Here is an 18,288-nt window from a genome sequence, read left to right on the forward strand (position 1 = left end):
ACGCTGAAGAAGCCGAAGTTGAACGGTTCTATGAAGACCTACAAGACCTTTTAGAACTAACACCCAAAAAAGATGTGCTTTTCATTATAGGGGACTGGAATGCAAAAGTAGGAAGTCAAGAAACACCTGGAGTAACAGGCAAATTTGGCCTTGGAGCACGGAATGAAGCAGGGCAAAGGCTAATAGAGTTTTGTCAAGAGAATGCACTGGTCATAGCAAACACCCTCTTCCAACAACACAAGAGAAGGCTCTACACATGGACATCACCAGATGGTCAACACCGAAATCAGATTGATTATATTCTTTGCAGCCAAAGATGGAGAAGCTGTATACAGTTAGCAAAAACAAGACCAGGAGCTGACTGTGGCTCAGACCATGAACTGCTTATTGCCAAATTCAGACTTAAATTGAAGAAAGTAGGGAAAACCACTAGACCATTCAGATATGACCTCAATCAAATCCCTTACGATTATACAGTGGAAGTGAGAAATAGATTTAAGGGACTAGATCTGATAGATAGAGTGCCTAATGAACTCTGGACGGAGGTTCGTGACATTGTACAGGAGACAGGGACCAAGACCATCCCCATGGAAAAGAAATGCAAAAAAGCAAAATGGCTGTCGGAGGAGGCCTTACAAATAGCTGTGAAAAGAAGAGAAGTGAAAAGCAAAGGAGAAAAGGAAAGATATAAGCATCTGAATGCAGAGTTCCAAAGAATAGCAAGGAGAGATAAGAAAGCCTTCCTCAGTGATCAATGCAAAGAAACAGAGGAAAACAACAGAATAGGAAAAACAAGAGATCTCTTCAAGAAAATTAGAGATTCCAAGGGAACATTTCATGCAAAGATGGGCTCGATAAAGGACAGAAATGGTATGGACCTAACAGAAGCAGAAGATATTAAGAAGAGGTGGCAAGAATACACAGAAGAACTGTACAAAAAAGATCTTCATGTCCAAGACAGTCACGATAACATGATCACTGACCTAGAGCCAGACATCTTGGAAAGTGAAGTCAAGTGGGCCTTAGGAAGCATCACTAAGAACTTTGGATTAGGAGGGGTTTTTCAGAAATGGCACCAAAAAGACAAGTAACCCAAGAAAAAATAGGTAATTGGACCACATCAGAATTTTAAAATTGTAATCCAAAGGATATGATCAAGAAAATGAAAACTCACAATATGAGAAAACATATATACAAGTCATAATCTGATAAGGGACCTGTGTCTAAAACACGTAAAGAACTCTACAACTCAGCAATAAAAAGACAAACAGTTTTTGAATAGACAAAGGATCTGAGTAGACATTTCTCCAAAGAAGATGTACAACTGGCCAGTAAGCACATGAAAAGATGATAAACATCAAAGGTCATTCAGTTCAGTTCAGTCACTCAGTCGTGTCTGACTCTTTGTGATTGCGTGAACCACAGCACGCCAGGCCTCCCTGTCCATCACCAGCTCCCGGAGTTTACCCAAACTCATGTCCATTGAGTCGGTGATGCCGTCCAACTACCTCATCCTCTGTCGTCCCCTTCTTCTCCTGCCTTCAATCTTTCCCAACATCATCAACTGAGTCAGCTCTTCGCATCAGGTGGCCAAAATATTGGCGTTTCAGCTTCAGCATCAGTCATTCCAATGAATATTCAGGACTGATTTCCTTTAGGATGGACTGGTTGGATCTCCTTGCAGTCCAAGGGACTCTCAAGAGTCTTCTCCAACACCACAGTTCAAAAGCATTAATTCCTTGGGGCTCAGCTTTCTTTTTAGTCCAACTCTCACATCCATACATGACCACTGGAAAAACCATAGCCTTGACTAGACGGACCTTTGTTGACAAAGTAATGCCTCTGCTTTTTAATATGCTGTCTAGGTTGGTCATAACTTTCCTTCCAAGGAGTAAGTGTCTTTTAATTTCATGGCTGCAATCACCATCTGCAGTGATTTTGGAGCCCCCCAAAATAAAGCCAGCTATTGTTTCCACTGTTTCCCCATCTATTTGCCATGAAGTGATGGGACCAGATGCCATGATCTTAGTTTTCTGAATGTTGAGCTTTAAGCCAACTTTTTCACTCTCTTCTTTCACTTTTATCAAGAGGCTCTTTAGTTCTTCTTCACTTTCTGCCATAAGGGTGGTGTCATCTGCATATCTGAGTTTATTGATATTTCTCCCAGTAATCTTGATTCCAGCTTGTGCTTCATCCAGCATTTCTCATGATATACTCTGCATGTAAGTTAAATAAGCAGGGTGACAAAGGCCATTATGGAATTGCAAATCAAAACCATAATGGGAAACCATTACAGCCACTTGTATGGCTATAATTCTTTTTAAAAAAGATAATAACAGGGATTGGCAAAGATATGGAAAAAACTGGATCCCTCTTACATTGCTGGTGGGAATGTAAAATGGTCAGTTGCTTTGGAAAAAGTCTGGAAGTTCATCACAATGTTAAACATAAAGAGTTATATAACCCAGCAATTTCACTACTAGGTATGAGAGAAATGAAAACATATGTCCACACAGAAACTTGTACAGAAATGTTAATAGCAGCATTATTCATAATAGCCCCAAAATGAAAACAACCTAAAAGCCTATTAACTGAAGAATGGATAAGCAAAAGGTAGTCTTGTCCATACAGCAGAACATAATTTGGTCTAAGAAAAGTATGGAGTACTGATACATGCTACAAGGATAAACTTTGAAAACACTGTAAAATGAAGGAGGCCAGATACAAAGACCATATATTATACAATTCCACCCATGTGAATACTTTGGCCACCTGATGCAGAGACCTGAACTTATTGGAAAAGACCCTGATGCTGGGAAAGATTGAAGGCAGGAGGCGAAGGGGACGACAGAGAATGAGATGGTTGGATGGCATCACCGACTCAATGGACATGAGTTTGAGCAAGCTCCAAGAGTTGGTGATGGACAGGGAAGCCTGGCATGCTGCAGTCTATGGGGTTGCAAAGAGTTGGACACGACTGAGTGACGGAACTGAACTGAACCCAAATGAAATATCCAGAAGAGGCAAATCCAGAGACAGTAAATAGATTAGTGGTTGCCAGGAGCTAAAAGGAGAGAGGACTGGGGGACAAATGCTAATGTGAGTGGAGTTTCTCTTTGGGGTAATGAAAATGTTCTGAAATTAGTGGTGATGGTTGCACTACTTTTTAAATATACTAAAAGCCACTCAACTGTGAACTTTAAAAAGTGAATTTTATGGTATTTCAATCATACCTAATAAAATTATTTAGAAAGGACATATGTCCTATAGATTCTGTTGGAGGAATTTGGAATTAAATAGATATTTCTTCTTATTCCCCCAAATTGGCTGTTGTCTGTTTGAAATGACCAATAAATACCTGATTCTTTAAAACTTTGACATTACAGCTAAATGATACATATATCTGACACTGACACACTGATCCTTGTCTAAATTAATATCTCTTATCTGTGTCGCAAAGAGTCGGACACAACTGAGTGACTGAACTGAACTGATCTGTGTCTTAGTCACTCAGTCATGTCTGGCTCTTTGTGACCCCATGGACTGTAGCCCATCAGGCTCCTCTGTCCATGGAATTCTCTAGGCAAGAATACTGGAACAGGTAGCTATTCCCTTCTCTAGGGCATCTTCCTGACCCAGGGATTGAACCTGGGTCTCTTGCATTGCAGGCAGATTCTTTGCCATCTGAACCACCTGGTATTCATATATAGCTCTTAATATTACATGCTAAAATTTAGTAAATGTGTGAGAAGGGGCTTAGTGTTTTCTTATTTTTTTTAAATCAATTTCTAATGTTTGAGCATTTCCTTAAATATTTAGTCAGTTTTTAAGGTTCTTTATTTTTCTTTAGTGACATCAGGGCCAAGAAAAATAGAAATTAGAGTAAATGATTTCTGGGAATTTTATGTTTAATTTGCATTCAACTCATGGTGGAGCAATTAAGTAAGAGTTCTCATGTTAAGCAATTTCCCTATCTTGGTTTTTCCAGAATGAATTTTTCAAAACAGAATTTCAAGGCTTTCTGAATATGAATGCTAATACACAGAATTTTCTGGGGCCAGGTAAGAAAAATATAAATTTTTTACTTTTTCTCCCTCTTCCTCTACATAGTCTATGTACTGGAGAGATTACTCAGGAGTCCAATTTCATTTGCCATTTTTAAGCTAAGTACACTGGCTTTTTTTTTTTTTTTTAATATAAATGCCTATATCAAAAAGGGCCAAGCTCAAATGGTCACTGAAGTTGACAAAATGTTTGTTATATGTGTGTGTTAATCACTCAGTTGTGTCCCAACTCTTTGAGACCCCATGGACTGCAGCCTGCCAGGCTCCTCTGTCCATGGGATTCTCCAGCAAAGAATACTGGAGTGGGTCGCCATTCCCTTCTCCAGGGAATTTCCCCGACCTAGGGATTGAAACTGGGTCTCCCACATTGCAGGCAGATTCTTTACTGTCTGAGCCACCAGGGAAGCTCCCGGTGTTATATAGTTGTATTTTAATAGCTATATACAATATTATTAGTTTGCAACAAATGACAGAAGGATCAATTCACAATAAAAGCAAATAGATATCATGGGGCTTGATCTTCTGAAGTTGGGTTATATTATAGTTAGGGTTGCCAGATTTTGCAAATAAAAATACATGATGCTCAATTAAATTTGAATTTCAGATAAACAATGAATAATAACTTCAGTATATCTCAAATATTACATGTGACATACTTATGCTAAAAATTATTGCTTATCTGAAATTCATATAGAATTGGGCATCTTGCATTTTACCTGGCAACTCTAATTACATGAATAAGAGAGATTTTATGCACTCGCCTTACAAAAAGCTGCCCAGTCTAGCTGTATGATATAAACAGACAGTGGTCCTTATATTTCTGTTCTGGCTGCTCACTGAACAGTTACGGAAGTTTCTAGCAAGGTCCTAGAATTGGGCTGGCTTGTGACCAGATCCTGTTCTATTTTTAGGCTGAGATAAATGGGACAGTTATTCCAGGGATTGGGGAAAATCAAGTTACATTTAAAATTGTAGAGCAGAGGTATGTGCTTGAGAGGGGAGAGGAGGGTGTCCTATATTGCCACAGTAAAGAACAGTTCAATCACATCATCACTGTTCACATCTACCCCACCCCAGGCAAAATGAAATAGGTATAGATGATGTCCTATTAATTGGAAGGAGCCAGAGGGCTCCCTATTCTTGAATGCGTGGATTGAGTAGGTCAAGCAAAAGAACAGTGAGATGAGAAACTCACTTTGAAATCATCTCCACTGGAATTAAGCACAGGTACTCCGGGAGTTGGTGATGGATAGGGAGGCCTGGCGTGCTGTGATTCATGTGATTCATGGGGTCGCGGAGAGTCGGACACGACTGAGCGACTGAACTGAACTGAACTGAACTGGTGTTGGAGAAGACTCTTGAGAGTCCCTTGTACCGCAAGGAGATCCAACCAGTCCATTCTAAGGGAGATCAATCCTGGGTGTTCATTGGAAGGACTGATGCTAAAGCTGAAACTGCAATACTTTGGCCACCTCATGCGACAAGTTGACTCACTGGAAAAGACTCTGATGCTGGGAAAAGTTGGGGGCGGGAGGAGAAGGGGACGACAGAGAATGAGATGGCTGGATGGCATCACCGACTCTGTGGACATGAGTTTGAGTGAACTCCGGTGATGGACATGGAGGCCTGGCGTGCTGTGATTCATGGGGTTGTGGAGAGTCGGACATGACTGAGCGACTGAACTGAACTGAACTGAACCTCAGACTGATGCACAGGTACCTGAAACCGATGCATTACCTTCCCCTCTCCTTGACTTCATTTACGTGTTCAACAAATACTCGACTGGCTACTCAGTTTCAGCGTGTGCTAGCTCTGGACATACACGCATGCGAAGAACAGGCAAGTCCCTGCTCTCAAGAGAACTTATGCGGGGAACATGTTCATATAACCCCAAAACCCTTGTTTAACTGCATAGTAAGACATTGCTATGAAGAAAAGATTTGGTAGATGTCAAGAAAAAATGTTGGTTATAATCAAGCTGGTCAGTGCATGCATACTCAGAGGTTTTAGTCATGTCCAACTCTTTGAGATCCTATGGACTGCAAGCCTGCCAGGCTCATGGGATTCTCCAGGCAAGAAAACTGGAGTAGGTTGCCATGCCCTCCTCCTTGGGATCTTCCTGACTTGGGGACTGAACCCACTTCTCCTGCATTGCAGGCAGATTCTTTACCCAATGGGCCACCTGGGAAGCCCAATCAAGCTGTCATACCACTACTAATTTTTATGTGCTATTACAATGAATAAAACACTATGAAGCATCCTGAGAATTAAACTTTTTAAAAGAAAGTATTACACATTTTCCTGTTTAGGAAAATAATACTCCATTAAAACCATAATTTTTGGAATTTGGAGAATTTCTGTTAAGTTTTGCAACATTTGTTATAATGTTGACTTTTAAACATTTACTTGCACTTTTGTTATTAGTATTATTATCATTGTCCTTATATGAAAAGTAAGTCTGTGATTTTGCTTGATGAGTGTATTTTTCATTTCAGCTCATCTTTCATGGTGGTATTCTTGACTGCCTATGTGTTATCTCTGATACAGAGGATATAATTCTTGCTAAACTAAAAGGGCAAAACTGACATCTGCCTATTCTTATAGTTTACTACTGTTTAACCACAGTGGATAACTTCTGGGGAAAGTATTTGTTGGTGCAAAAGTAATCGCGGTTTTGCATTGTTGAACTTTGCCATTTGATATTGGAATACATTCTTAAATGTGGTTATACATTGTTTTAATGCTCATTTCTTTTTCTTTTTTTTGCTAATAACTTACTTGTTGTTGTTCAGTCGCTAAGCTGTGTCAGACTCTTTGTGACCCAATGAATTGCAGTACGCCAGGCTTCTCTGTCCGTCACTATCTCCCTGAGTTTGCTCAAACTCATGTCCACGCAGTCAGTGATACCATCCAACCATCTCATCCTGTGTCACCCCCTTCTCCTCCTGCCCTCAATTTTTCCCAGCAAATAACTTACTACTTGCTGTTTATTTTATATTTATTTTATATTAAAGAAATGATCTTAGACAAAAAGTGAATTAGAGTGATGTTTTGAGTTCAAAATGGGTCGTAAAGCAGTGGAGACAACTCACAACACCAACAACTCATTTGGACCAAGAACTGCCTAACGAATGTACACTGCAGTGGTGGTTCAAGAAGTTTTGCAAAGGAGCCTTGAAGATGAGAAGCACAGTGGCCAGCCATCAGAAGTTGACAATGACCAACTAACTGAGAGCATCATTGAGGATGATCCTCTTACAACTACATGAGAAGCTGCCAAAGAACTCAACATCAGCTGGTCCATGGTCATTCAGCATTTGAAGCAAATTGGAAAAGTGACAAAGCTTGATAAGTGGGAGTCTCATGAGCTGACTTCAAATCAAAATAATCATTTTTTCTTATTTTATGAAACAATGAACGAACCATTTTGATGGGATTGTGACGTGATGAAAGTAGATTTTATATGACTCCCAGCAACAATCAATTCAGTGACTGGACTGAGAAGAAGCTCCAAGTTCAGTTCAGTTGTTCAGTCGCGTCTGACTCTTTGTGACCCCATGGACTGCAGCACGCCAGGCTTCCCTGTCCATCACCAACTCCCAGAGCTTGATTGAACTCATGTCCATCGAGTGGGTGATGCCATCCAACCATCTCATTCTCTGTTGTCCCCTTCTCCTCCTGACTTCAATCTTTCCCAGCATCAGGGTCTTTTCCAATGTCAGTTCTACATATCAGGTGGCCAAAGTATTGGAGCTTCAGCTTCAGCATCAGTCCTTCCAAAAATATTCAGGACTGGTTTCCTTTAGACTGACTGGTTGGATCTCCTTGCAGTCCAAGGAACTCTCAAGAGTCTTCTCCAACACCGCAGTTCAAAAGCATCAATCCTTAGGTGCTCAGCTTTCTTTATGGTCCAACTTTTACATCCATACATGACTAATGGAAAAAACATACATTTGACTAGACAGACCTTTGTTGGTAAAGTAATAATATCTCTGCTTTTTAATATGCTGTCTAGGTTGGTCATAGCTTTTCTTACAAGGAGTGTCTTTTAATTTCATGGCCACAGTCACCATCTGCAGTGATTTTGGAGCCCAAGAAAATAAAGTCTGTCACTGATACCATTGTTTTCCCATCTATTTGCCATGAAGTGATGGGACTGGATGCCATGATCTTAGTTTTTTGAATGTTGATTTTTAAGCCAGCTTTTTCACTCTCCTCTTTCACTTTCATCAAGAGGCTCTTTAGCTCTTCTTCGCTTTCTGCCACAAGGGTGGTGTCGTCTGCATATCTGAGGTTATTGATATTTCTCCAGGCAACCTTGATTCCAGCTTGTGCTTCTCCAGTCCAGCATTTCACATGATGTTCTCTGTATATAAGTTAAAGAAGCAGGGTGACAATATACAGCCTTGACATACGTCATTCCCAATATGAAACCAGTCTGTTGTTCCATGTTCAGTTCTAACTGTTGCTTCTAACTCTTGACCTGCATACAGATTTCTCAGGAGGCAGGTAAGGTGGGCTGATATTCCCTTCTCTTTAAGAATTTTCCAGTTTGTGTGATCCACACAGGCTTTGGCATAGTCAATAAAGCAGATGTTTTTCTGGAACTCTCTTGCTTTTTCTATGATTCAACGGATGTTGGCAATTTGATCTCTGGTTCCTCTGCCTTTTCTACATCCAGCTTTAACAGCTGGAAGTTCCCGGTTCACGAACCATTAAAGCCTCCTCTCTTGGAGAATTTTGAGCATCACTTTGTTAGTATGTGAAATGAGTGCACTTGTGTGGTAGTTTGAACATTCTCTGGCATTGCCTTTCTTTAGGATTGGAATGAAAACTGACCTTTTCGAGTCCTGTGGCCATTGCTCAGTTTTCCAAATTTGATGGCATACTGCGTGCAGCACTTTCACAGCAACATCTTTTAGGATTTGAAATAGCTCCACTAGCTTTGTTCGTAGCGATGCTTCCTAAGGCCCACGTGACTTCACATTCCAGGATGTCTGACTCTAGGTGAGTGATCACTCCATTGTGGTTATCTGGGTTGTGAAGATCTTTTTTATATAGTTCTTCTGTGTATTCTTGCTACACAGCCAGAAGATATTCTTAATATCTTCTGCTTCTGTTAGGTCCATACCATTTCTGTCTTTATTGTGCTCAACTTTGCATGAAACGTTCCCTCTGTATCTCTAATTTTCTTGAAGAGATCTCCAGTTTTCCCCATTCTATTGTTTTCCTCTATTTCTTTGCATTGGTCATTGAGGAAGGCTTTCTTATCTCTCCTTGCTATTCTTTGGAACTCTGCATTCAGATGGGCATATCTTTCCTTTTCTCCTTTGCCTTTAGCTTCTCTTCTTTTCTCAGCTATTTGCAAGGGCTCCTCAGACAACCATTTTGCCTTTTTGCACGTCTTTTTCTTGAGGCTGGTCTTGATCACTGCCTCCTGTACAATGTCATGAACCTCCATCCATAGTTCTTCAGGCCCTCTATCAAATCTAATCTCTTGAATCTATTTGTCACTTCTACTGTATAATCATAAGGGATTTGATTTAGGTCATATCTGAATGGTCTAGTGGTTTTCCCTATTTTCTTCAATTTAAGTCTGAATTTGGCAATAAGGAGTTCATGATCTGAGCCACAGTCAGCTCCTGATTGTTTTTGCTGACTGTATAGAGCTTCTCCATCTTTGGCTGCAAATATATAATTAATCTGATTTTGGTATTGACCATCTGGTGATGTCCATGTGTAGAGTCCTCTCTTATGTTGTTGGAAGAGGGTGTTATGACCAGTGCGTTCTCTTGGCAAAGCTCTGTTAGCCTTTGCCCTGCTTCATTTTGTACTCCAAGGCCAAACTTGCCTGTTACTCCAGGTATCTCTTGATTTCCTACTTTTGCATTCCAGTCCCCTATGATGAAAAGGACATCTTTTTTTGGTGTTAGTTCTGGAAGGTCTTGTAGGTCATCATAGAACTGTTCAACTTCAGCTTCTTCAGCGTTAGTGGTTGGGGCATAGACTTGGATTATTGTGATATTGAATAGTTTGGCTTGGAAACAAATAGAGATCATTCTGTCATTTTTGTGACTGTACCCAAGTACTGCATTTCAGACTCTTTTGTTGACTATGAGGACTACTCCATTTCTTCTAAGGGATTCTTGCCCACAGTTATACATATAATGGTCATTTGAATTAAATTCACCCACTCCGGTCCATTTTAGTTCAGTGATTCCTAAAGCACAACCCAAAACCAAACTTACGACAACAACAAAAAAAGGTCACGGTCACTGTTTGGGAGTCTGCTGCCAGTCTGATACACTACAGCTTTCTGAATCCTCACAAAACCGTGATATCTCTAGGTATGTTCAGCAAATCGATGAGATGCACCAAAAACTGCAACGCCTGCAGCCAGCATTAGTCAACAGAAAGGGCCCAATTCTTCTCCATGACAACACCTGACTGCACCTCATACAACTACACTTCAAAAGTTGAACAAATCGGGCTATGAAGTTTTGCCTCATCTGCCATATTCACCTGACCTCTCACCAACTGACTACCGCTTCCTTCAAGCATCTCAATAACCTTTTGCAGGGAAAATGCTTTCACAACCAGCAGGATGCAGAAAACGCTTTCCAAAAGTTCCTCATATCCCAAAGCTGATTTTTATGCTACAGGAATAAACAGTTATTTTTTGTTAGCAAAAGTGTGTTGATTGTAATAGTCTCTATTTTGATTAATAAAGATGAGTTTGAGCATAATTACAATGACTTAAAATTCATGGTCCAAAACCACATACTTTTGCCTCAACCTAATACAATGCACTGAATACGGTGACTTTTTTTTTTTTTTTTTAAACAGTATCTGATAAAATTCCAAAGCACTTAACACTCTCCTCACTGGGGTCACTGCAGAGGCTCCGGCTCCAGGCCACTGAAATGCAGCTGCTTCCCAGCTGGTAGGAAGCTGCTAGTTAACAGCTGTACAGCCTCAGAGCTCCACACTCAAGACCTTGAAGACGACCTCACCACACCCAATTAAATAACATGAAGTATTATTTTCAAATAACGGCGGTCTTGTGTTTTGCAGATGTATCCGGAACTAATGTACAGAAGTCCTTTCTTCTCACCTGGACCTTTCTCAACTCGGTTTTGGCAATTTTCTTGCCAGATCTGAAAAATTTATTCCCCCTCCTCTTCCCCCCACCCCCCACTCCCATACACCACTTTATCATCTAACCGATGAAACCCAGTTTAGCGTTTTTCACTGAATGGCTGGAGGAAGGGAAAAGTAGGGAACTGAATGGGGGGAAGGGTGGTGTTAAAAATATCTTGGGGGGGGGCGCCAAGCAACCTTGAGCTTCCCTTGTGGCTCAGCTGTTAAAGAATCCACCTGCAAAGCGGGAGACATAGGTTCAATCCCTGGCTTGGAAAGATCCCCTGGAGAAGGGAAAGGCTACCCCCTCCAGTATTCTGGGCTGGAGATTTCCATAGACTGTATAGTTCATGGGGTTGCAGAAGTCGGGACACGACTGAGCGACTTTCACTTTCAAGCAACCTTACCCCCAAGTGTCCAGTCCTAACTCCTGATTCCCTTCTCTTGGACAGGACTCGGACGGCCCAAGGATGAGGCGAACCGAGGGAGAACGACTGGAGCCTCAGTCTGCAATCCTCCCTGCACCTCTGTGCCACCTCGGGCTGCATTTTCCGGATCGGAAAAAAAAAGAGCCGGGAGCACACTCGTCCCGGCACCCGCCGGGCCTCGGGGCGGCGATGGGCCGTGGGCCGCCGGGGGAGGAAGGCGAGTCCGTGGCCCCGCGGCCACTTTGATTGTTGCGCGCCTCCAACTTCACAGAGTGCAGCGCTCGGGGAGGGGGCGGGTGGGGTGCAGCCCGGCCTCCGCCCAGCGCGACCCGGGTCCTCGCACGGGGGAGGAGCTGCGGTGCGAAAGCCCCAGTCGTCGCCCGCGGTCTCAAGGCCAGCCGCCCGCGTTCTTCCGGCCCCGCAGCCAGCGGCGGGGGAGGGGCCGTCGCCGCCAGCGTCCTCCCGGCCCCCCGCGGCCGGCGGAAGGGCCGCGCGCATCGCGGAAGCACGGCCGCAGCTGTGGATCAGCTGCTGGAGGAGGCGGAGAAGGAGAGGGAGGAGTCTGGGGGGGGGTGGAGGGAAGGGGAGGGAGGGGACCGTCAGGAAGCCGCGAACGCCACCGAGTGTCTGCACACCTCGCTCCGTCTCCTGCGATGGCTGCTTGAAAGAACCAGCCGGATCGCAGCGCGGGGGGAGGGCCGGGCGGGGGGTGGTGGTGGAGAGCGGCGGCCGCGCGGGAGGCCGAGGGAGGGGCGGCGGCGCGAGCGAGCGGCGGCGGCGGCGGCGGCGTCGGCGGTTCCAGCATGAAGAGGAGAGCTGGCCTGGGGGGCAGCATGAGGTCAGTGGTGGGCTTCTTGTCCCAGCGGGGCTTGCATGGGGACCCCCTGCTCACTCAGGACTTTCAGAGGAGACGCCTGCGAGGCTGCAGAAACCTCTACAAGAAGGACCTCCTCGGCCACTTCGGCTGTGTCAATGCCATTGAATTCTCCAACAATGGAGGCCAGTGGCTGGTCTCAGGTAAATCAACCCCCTTCCCCTCCCCGCGCCTCCCGGCCCCCCTCCAGCCTCCCCTTTCCGCTCTCGCTCTCTCGCCACCCTCCCCCTGCCCTCCGTCCCTACCCCCTCCCGCCTCCACCCCACCCCCACCCCTCCTCCTTCGGCGGTGGGAAGGTGGGTGTCAGATGAAAACCCTGGCAGGGGGAGGGTGGAAGGGGGAAGAAGAGGATGTCTTCTATTAAAAAAAAAAAAAAAGACCTAAGATGGTTGACAGGTCCTTAACTCGCTTTATCCCGAGTGTAAAGTGATCTGTCCTGTGACTGCCCTGGAAGTGTGGGTCAGCGGGGGCGGGGGGCGAGGTTACGGCCTGACAAAGTTTGATGGGAAACTCTGCCTCGGCGGACTTTAAACGGTGCGGGGGCCTGTGGGCGACTCGCAGGGGGAGGCGGCCGCGGCGCGCCTGAGGCCGGGGCGGGGAGGGAGGGGGAGCTCGCGCCCCTGTCGCCGGCCGCCGGGGAAGGGTCCTTGCGGGGGCCCGGGGTAGGGCGGTGACAGGGCTGGCCGCCGGGAGGGGTCGGGGCTGCGACTCCGGGGGAGCCGCGGGGAGGTGCCGGGCGGCTCCCTGTGGGCCGCCCCCGTCGGCGCCCTCGGGGGCCCCGGCGCCATCTCCTCGGGTCCTGGAGGTGGCCTCTTCCGTGTCTTGTTTTTCTTCTGGTTTCGGGAGTGCCGAGGACTCTGGAAGGCCAAGGGCCGGCCTGAACTCGAATGCGCAACTTGTGAGGGCAGAGGGTGGGGGTGGGGGGGTAGGGGCACGACCCCAGGAGACTGGTTGGCGGGAGCCGCCAGCCCGCTCCCCCTTTCCCCCGCGCCTGCCCGTTGCAGGTGGTCTCCGCGCCGCCTCCTCCCGCCCACCTGGGCTTGATTGCCTCCCCGCCCCCCCCACTCCCCCGGCTCCCCCTCCGGTGTGGGGTAGGTGGCGAAATCGAGGCCGGGGCTCCGGCCGGGCGATGTAGGCCTCGCTCTCCCGGGGCTCCTAGCGACAGGCAGCTGAATCGATAGCCTATTGCTCCCGGGGAGGCCGGGGCCGGGCGGGTGGTGGCGACAGCTGCCCCGGAGGGGGTGCGCCTGCGGCCCCAGGGGGCGCTCGCCGCCCTCATCTGGGGGGTCGTGGGCCCGAGGCGGGCGAGTGGGGATGGGGTACGCTGGGGGCGGCTCCCCGAAACCCGGCCCAGGGTAGGAGGCCGAAGACGGCTGATCTGGCGTTCCCGCTCGCCTTCTGCCCTCCCTACCCCATCCCTTTTCCTACGTCTAGAGGGAGGAAGGGGGAGCCCTGCGCTGGACGTGGCGCTTCGCTTCACCCAGCCCGGTCCCTGAATGGTTTTCTAATTTACGTCAGTCGGCAGCTCGCCAGAAACTTCTGGGATCCTGGCAAAGCATCCATCGTCTTCGCGAGTAACTCTTCGCGAAGTGGCACGGGGCGTGCCGTCCAGTTTGGGGGTAGCAGAGATAAGACTTGGGATCATTTCACGATAAGCCTTCTGGGGTGTCTCCAGGACTGACATGACTTCTCCACCTCGTATCGTTTTCTCTTTGACTAGGTAGAGTTTGGCCCTAGATCGTCTCCTGGAGACATCTGGTATTCCACTTCGAGGCATACCCCCAAACGAAAGCTTCCTTCCCCCACAGGGCAAGAATGGGGGGAAGAGCTCTTAAAAGAGCTCACAGTTTTTTCCCCTACTGTTACTTCTGTATTCATCATACTGTGTCTCCTTCCTAGACTGCTTTATTCCGACAGAGATACTCCCAAGTAAATGTACCCTACAGAGTGAGGGAATTTGGCGAGGGGTGGCGGCGGGGATGTGCTATTACAGACTGAGCTAAGCATGTTGATTAAATGATAAATGCAGTCATACATTGCTCAATTTAACACGCTTTTTAAAAATAACATTTATTAAAATATAATTCACATGCCATAGAATTCATCCACTTAAAGTTCATTAGAACTTTTTTTTTTTAAGGCGATAAAAAGTTGCCTCCTCTCTACCGGTTTTCCTTGTGTTGTATGTTCCCCTTTGTGTTACATGAACCCCATTTTCTCTAGACTTGACCAGTTCATTTTCTTTATCTTAATTTTAGTCTATAGAAGAGCAGGGCCCTTTCCACAGGGCAGCTCTGGTGAAAGTAGGCGTAAGTAGCCCATCTCCATCAGTACTTCCTGGGTTCCAGCCTTCTTTGCCCCTTACTCCTCCTTCCCCTCACACTTCCTCTAGCTCAGTTCTTCCTGTTTGCTTTTTATATACTCCTGTTCCTTTCCGAGTCTTGTAATAGACTTTTTCCTGCTTGTCCAGTTTAGCTCAGGTAGTGTTACCGTTTGTTAGCTTTTCTTACTTGTTCCCAGAAGGTAGGTAGAGTTTTGGTTAAAAACCTTATTAGCTTCGTGTATTATGAGTACAACTTATACAACAGAAAGTTCCTCCTGTTTGCTTCAGATAAGGAAACCCCCTTTGGGAGTCATAAATACACCTTCACTTGTTAAAGCTAATTAAATTTTGTTCTAGGAAGTCTTTCAGTGTTCTTCCCAAATTTAAAACTATTTAAGGTATCATATTTACGTTTTATCTATCATTGTTCTTGAGCAGTTAACACCTGAGGGAAGAGCACAAGGTATTTTGAGGCTAATGCTATCTGTTCCTAATGTTTCACCAAAAATGTGGTAAAAGGTCAGATGAGATTACTTCTGTGGTTTTGTTGTAGTTCCTATATCTTGTCTAGATTGGTTAAAGCCCTCAAATGTGATGATTATGATGATATAATGTTCCATAGAAAAGGAGATCAGATTTGTGGTTACCAGAGGCAGGAGTTGGGTCTAGGGGTGAGGAATTGGGTGAAGGCAGTAAAAAAGTACAACCTTTCAGTTATAAGATGAACAGGTACTAGGAATGAAATGTATAGTGCAGTTGTTAACACTGCTGTATGTTATATATGAAAATTAAGAGAGTAAATCTTTCAGTTCAGTTGCTCAGTTGTGTCTGACTCTTTGCGACCCCATGAACCGTAGCATGCCAGGCCTCCCTGTCCATCACCAAAACTCCTGGAGTCCACCCAAACCCATGTCCATTGAGTCGGTGATGCCATCCAACCATCTCATCCTCTGTCGTCCCCTTCTTCGCCTGCCCTCAATCTTTCCCAGCATCAGGGTCTTTTCCAGTGAATCAGCTCTTCGAATCAAGTGGCCAAAGTATTGGAGTTTCAGCTTCAACTTCAGTCCTTCCAATAACAACAACAACAAAAATTTCTGTTTCTTTAATTTTATATCTATATGAATTGGTGGACCATTCAGTAAACTTACTGTGATTATCATTTCATGATATATGTAAGCCAAATCATTATACTGTACACCTTACAGTGCTGTGTCGATTATATTTCAATAAAATTGGAAGAAAAACAATTTTTTTAAAATGATAGATTATCCTTAGTTTGTTCACTGTTTTCATTTTCTAATTGTTTGGGCAGGCTCACATTTCTTTTAACTGACACATACTATTTGTGTGTGGGTTTTTTGTTGTTTGTTTTTTCTTTTAAATTTTGTTTGGTCATGCTGGGAGGCTTATAGGATCTTAGTTCTCTGACCAGGAATTGAACTGGGGCTGTGGGAGTGAAAGCGCAGAGTCCTAACGCCTGGACTTCCAGGGAATTCTCTGGCACATACTATTTGATAGAATTAACTTAGCCCTAGGGCAAAAATATTTGCGTGAATCCTGTGGCCTTATAAATTATATACAGTTTTGTTTGTTAAGGACACATCATTGGTTTTTTGTTCTAGCACCTTTTCCAGGGCACAGTGAGTCCAGTAGATATTAAGAGTAAAGCAGAGAAAACCAGGAAGGAGAAAAGGTGCTTAGCTGGGAAGTGAATGTAGGACAGCAGTAAGTAGGCAGATGGTTTTTGGACATTTTAAAATACAAAAGTGCTTTAACCTAAAAAATAGTTTGTTACTGTGGTATCACGTAAGGCAGTGTGGTATAGCGTACACATGGTTAAAATCACTGCTAATTCCATGGACAGGAGGAGCCTGGTGGCCTACGACCCACAGGATCGAGGAGTCAGACATGACTGAAGAGACTTAGCATGGCACGCACGCGTCATTTAATGTGTGACCGTAATCGAGTTGCTAAACTTTCTTTCCTGATGTGAGCAGGGAATACCAGCACTCACCTGAAGGGCTGTTGTAACAACTACATTAGGCCAGGTTTAGTTTGGGTAATGAACAGAGTGCCAGGCCTCTCGGAAAAAATGCTGAGTTTGTGTTCTTTTCCCTTTGTACTTATAACTCATGATGTCGTAATTAGCTGACACTTATTCTTAGAGTGCTGGTAATGAACATGTGCAAATGGGGCAGACAGGATAGTTTTGTGGCTTTTTGATATGGAATGAGGAGGCACAGAATGGTATGGAAAAAGTCTGGAATTTGGTGTCACATGATGTTGGAAGCTCTTCTAGTCTCAAATTGTTTGAATTTAGGTAAGTCCTAATCATTCCTCATCAGTAAACTGGGATTATCAAATTACTGTCATTACCTAACAAGGAGGTGTATTCAGTGAAATGTCATATGTGAAGGTACTTTGCAAACTCCATAGGTTTGAGGGAACATTACTGTCTATAAAGGACAGCTTATGCTTGATACTTGCAGGTTTCATCTTAGAATATTTAAGGGTGTTAATTCTTTGAGAGAGGTAAGGAACAACAATTATATGTTGAAATGCTACTTATGAGAGATCCTAACACCATCAAAGCGGAGAAGGCAATGGCAAGCCACTCCAGTACTCTTGCCTAGAAAATCCCATGAATGGAGCAGCCTGGTAGGCTGCTGTCCGTGGGGTCGCTAAGGGTCGGACACGACTGAGCGACTTCACTTTCACTTTTCACTTTCACACATTAGAGAAGGAAATGGCAACCCACTCCAGTGTTCTTGCCTGGAGAATCCCAGGGACGGGGGAGCCTGGTGGGCTGCCGTCTATGGGGTCGCACAGAGTCAGACACGACTGAAGTGACTTAGCAGCAGCAACACCATCAAAGAGGTTTAGCATGCTAGTGCACTTATTTAGGGCATAGCCTAGGTTTACCTTTAGAGTCTGCCTCCATTGTCTCCTGTTTGTTGGTGTTTAGTTGTAGAGTCATGTCTGACTCTTTGTGACCCCTTGGACAGTAGCCTGACAGTCTCCTCTGTCCATGGGGTTTCCCAGGCAAGAATACTGGAGTAGGTTGCCATTTCCTGGAACTCGAGGGAATCTTCCCAACCCAGAGACTGAACCCGAGTCTCCTGCATTGGCAGGCATATTCTTTACTGCTGAACTACCAGGGAAGCCCTGCCTCCTCTTAGGTTTCTCCTTTTCCCTCGAATGGAAATATATTTACTTCAAAGTCTTTTTATTTTCCCCTGGGGAAGAAGATGAACATCTTCCTGGGATCTGATTGGAAGACCAATCAGAATGTAGCTCTGGGGGAATTCCTGGCGGTCCAGTGGTTAGGACTGGGCATTTTTCACTGTCAGGGCCAGGGTCAGTCTCTGGTTGGGGAACTGAGATCCTGGAAGCCAAAAAAAGAATGTAGCTCTGTATATACATCTCTGCTTTCTTGTATCTTATAAATGGTTTGTATAA

At 44.9% G+C, this 18,288-nt stretch overlaps 1 protein-coding gene across 3 annotated transcripts in view; it reads left to right on the plus strand.

Moving 5' to 3' along the window:
• Window positions 1-12,318: 12,318 nt before the first annotated feature.
• DCAF5 (DDB1 and CUL4 associated factor 5) overlaps window positions 12,319-18,288 on the plus strand; it is a 96,207-nt gene continuing 90,237 nt past the window's right edge. Inside the window, exon 1 of one of the 3 annotated variants that reach the window (XM_055437300.2) lies at window positions 12,319-12,470. Coding sequence is in view for 2 of the 3 variants with exons in the window: in XM_055437299.2 (XP_055293274.2) it covers window positions 12,436-12,649 (214 nt within the window). In the remaining variant the exon portion in view is untranslated. Of the gene's footprint in view, window positions 12,650-18,288 lie in introns of all 3 variants that reach the window. The other 2 variants (XM_055437299.2, XM_055437298.2) reach the window with 2 other exon arrangements.

The sequence above is a fragment of the Moschus berezovskii genome, chromosome 9, assembly GCF_049115385.1.
Source record: "Moschus berezovskii isolate FMDL1 chromosome 9, NW_MosBer_1.0, whole genome shotgun sequence".
Lineage (NCBI taxonomy): Eukaryota > Metazoa > Chordata > Mammalia > Artiodactyla > Moschidae > Moschus > Moschus berezovskii.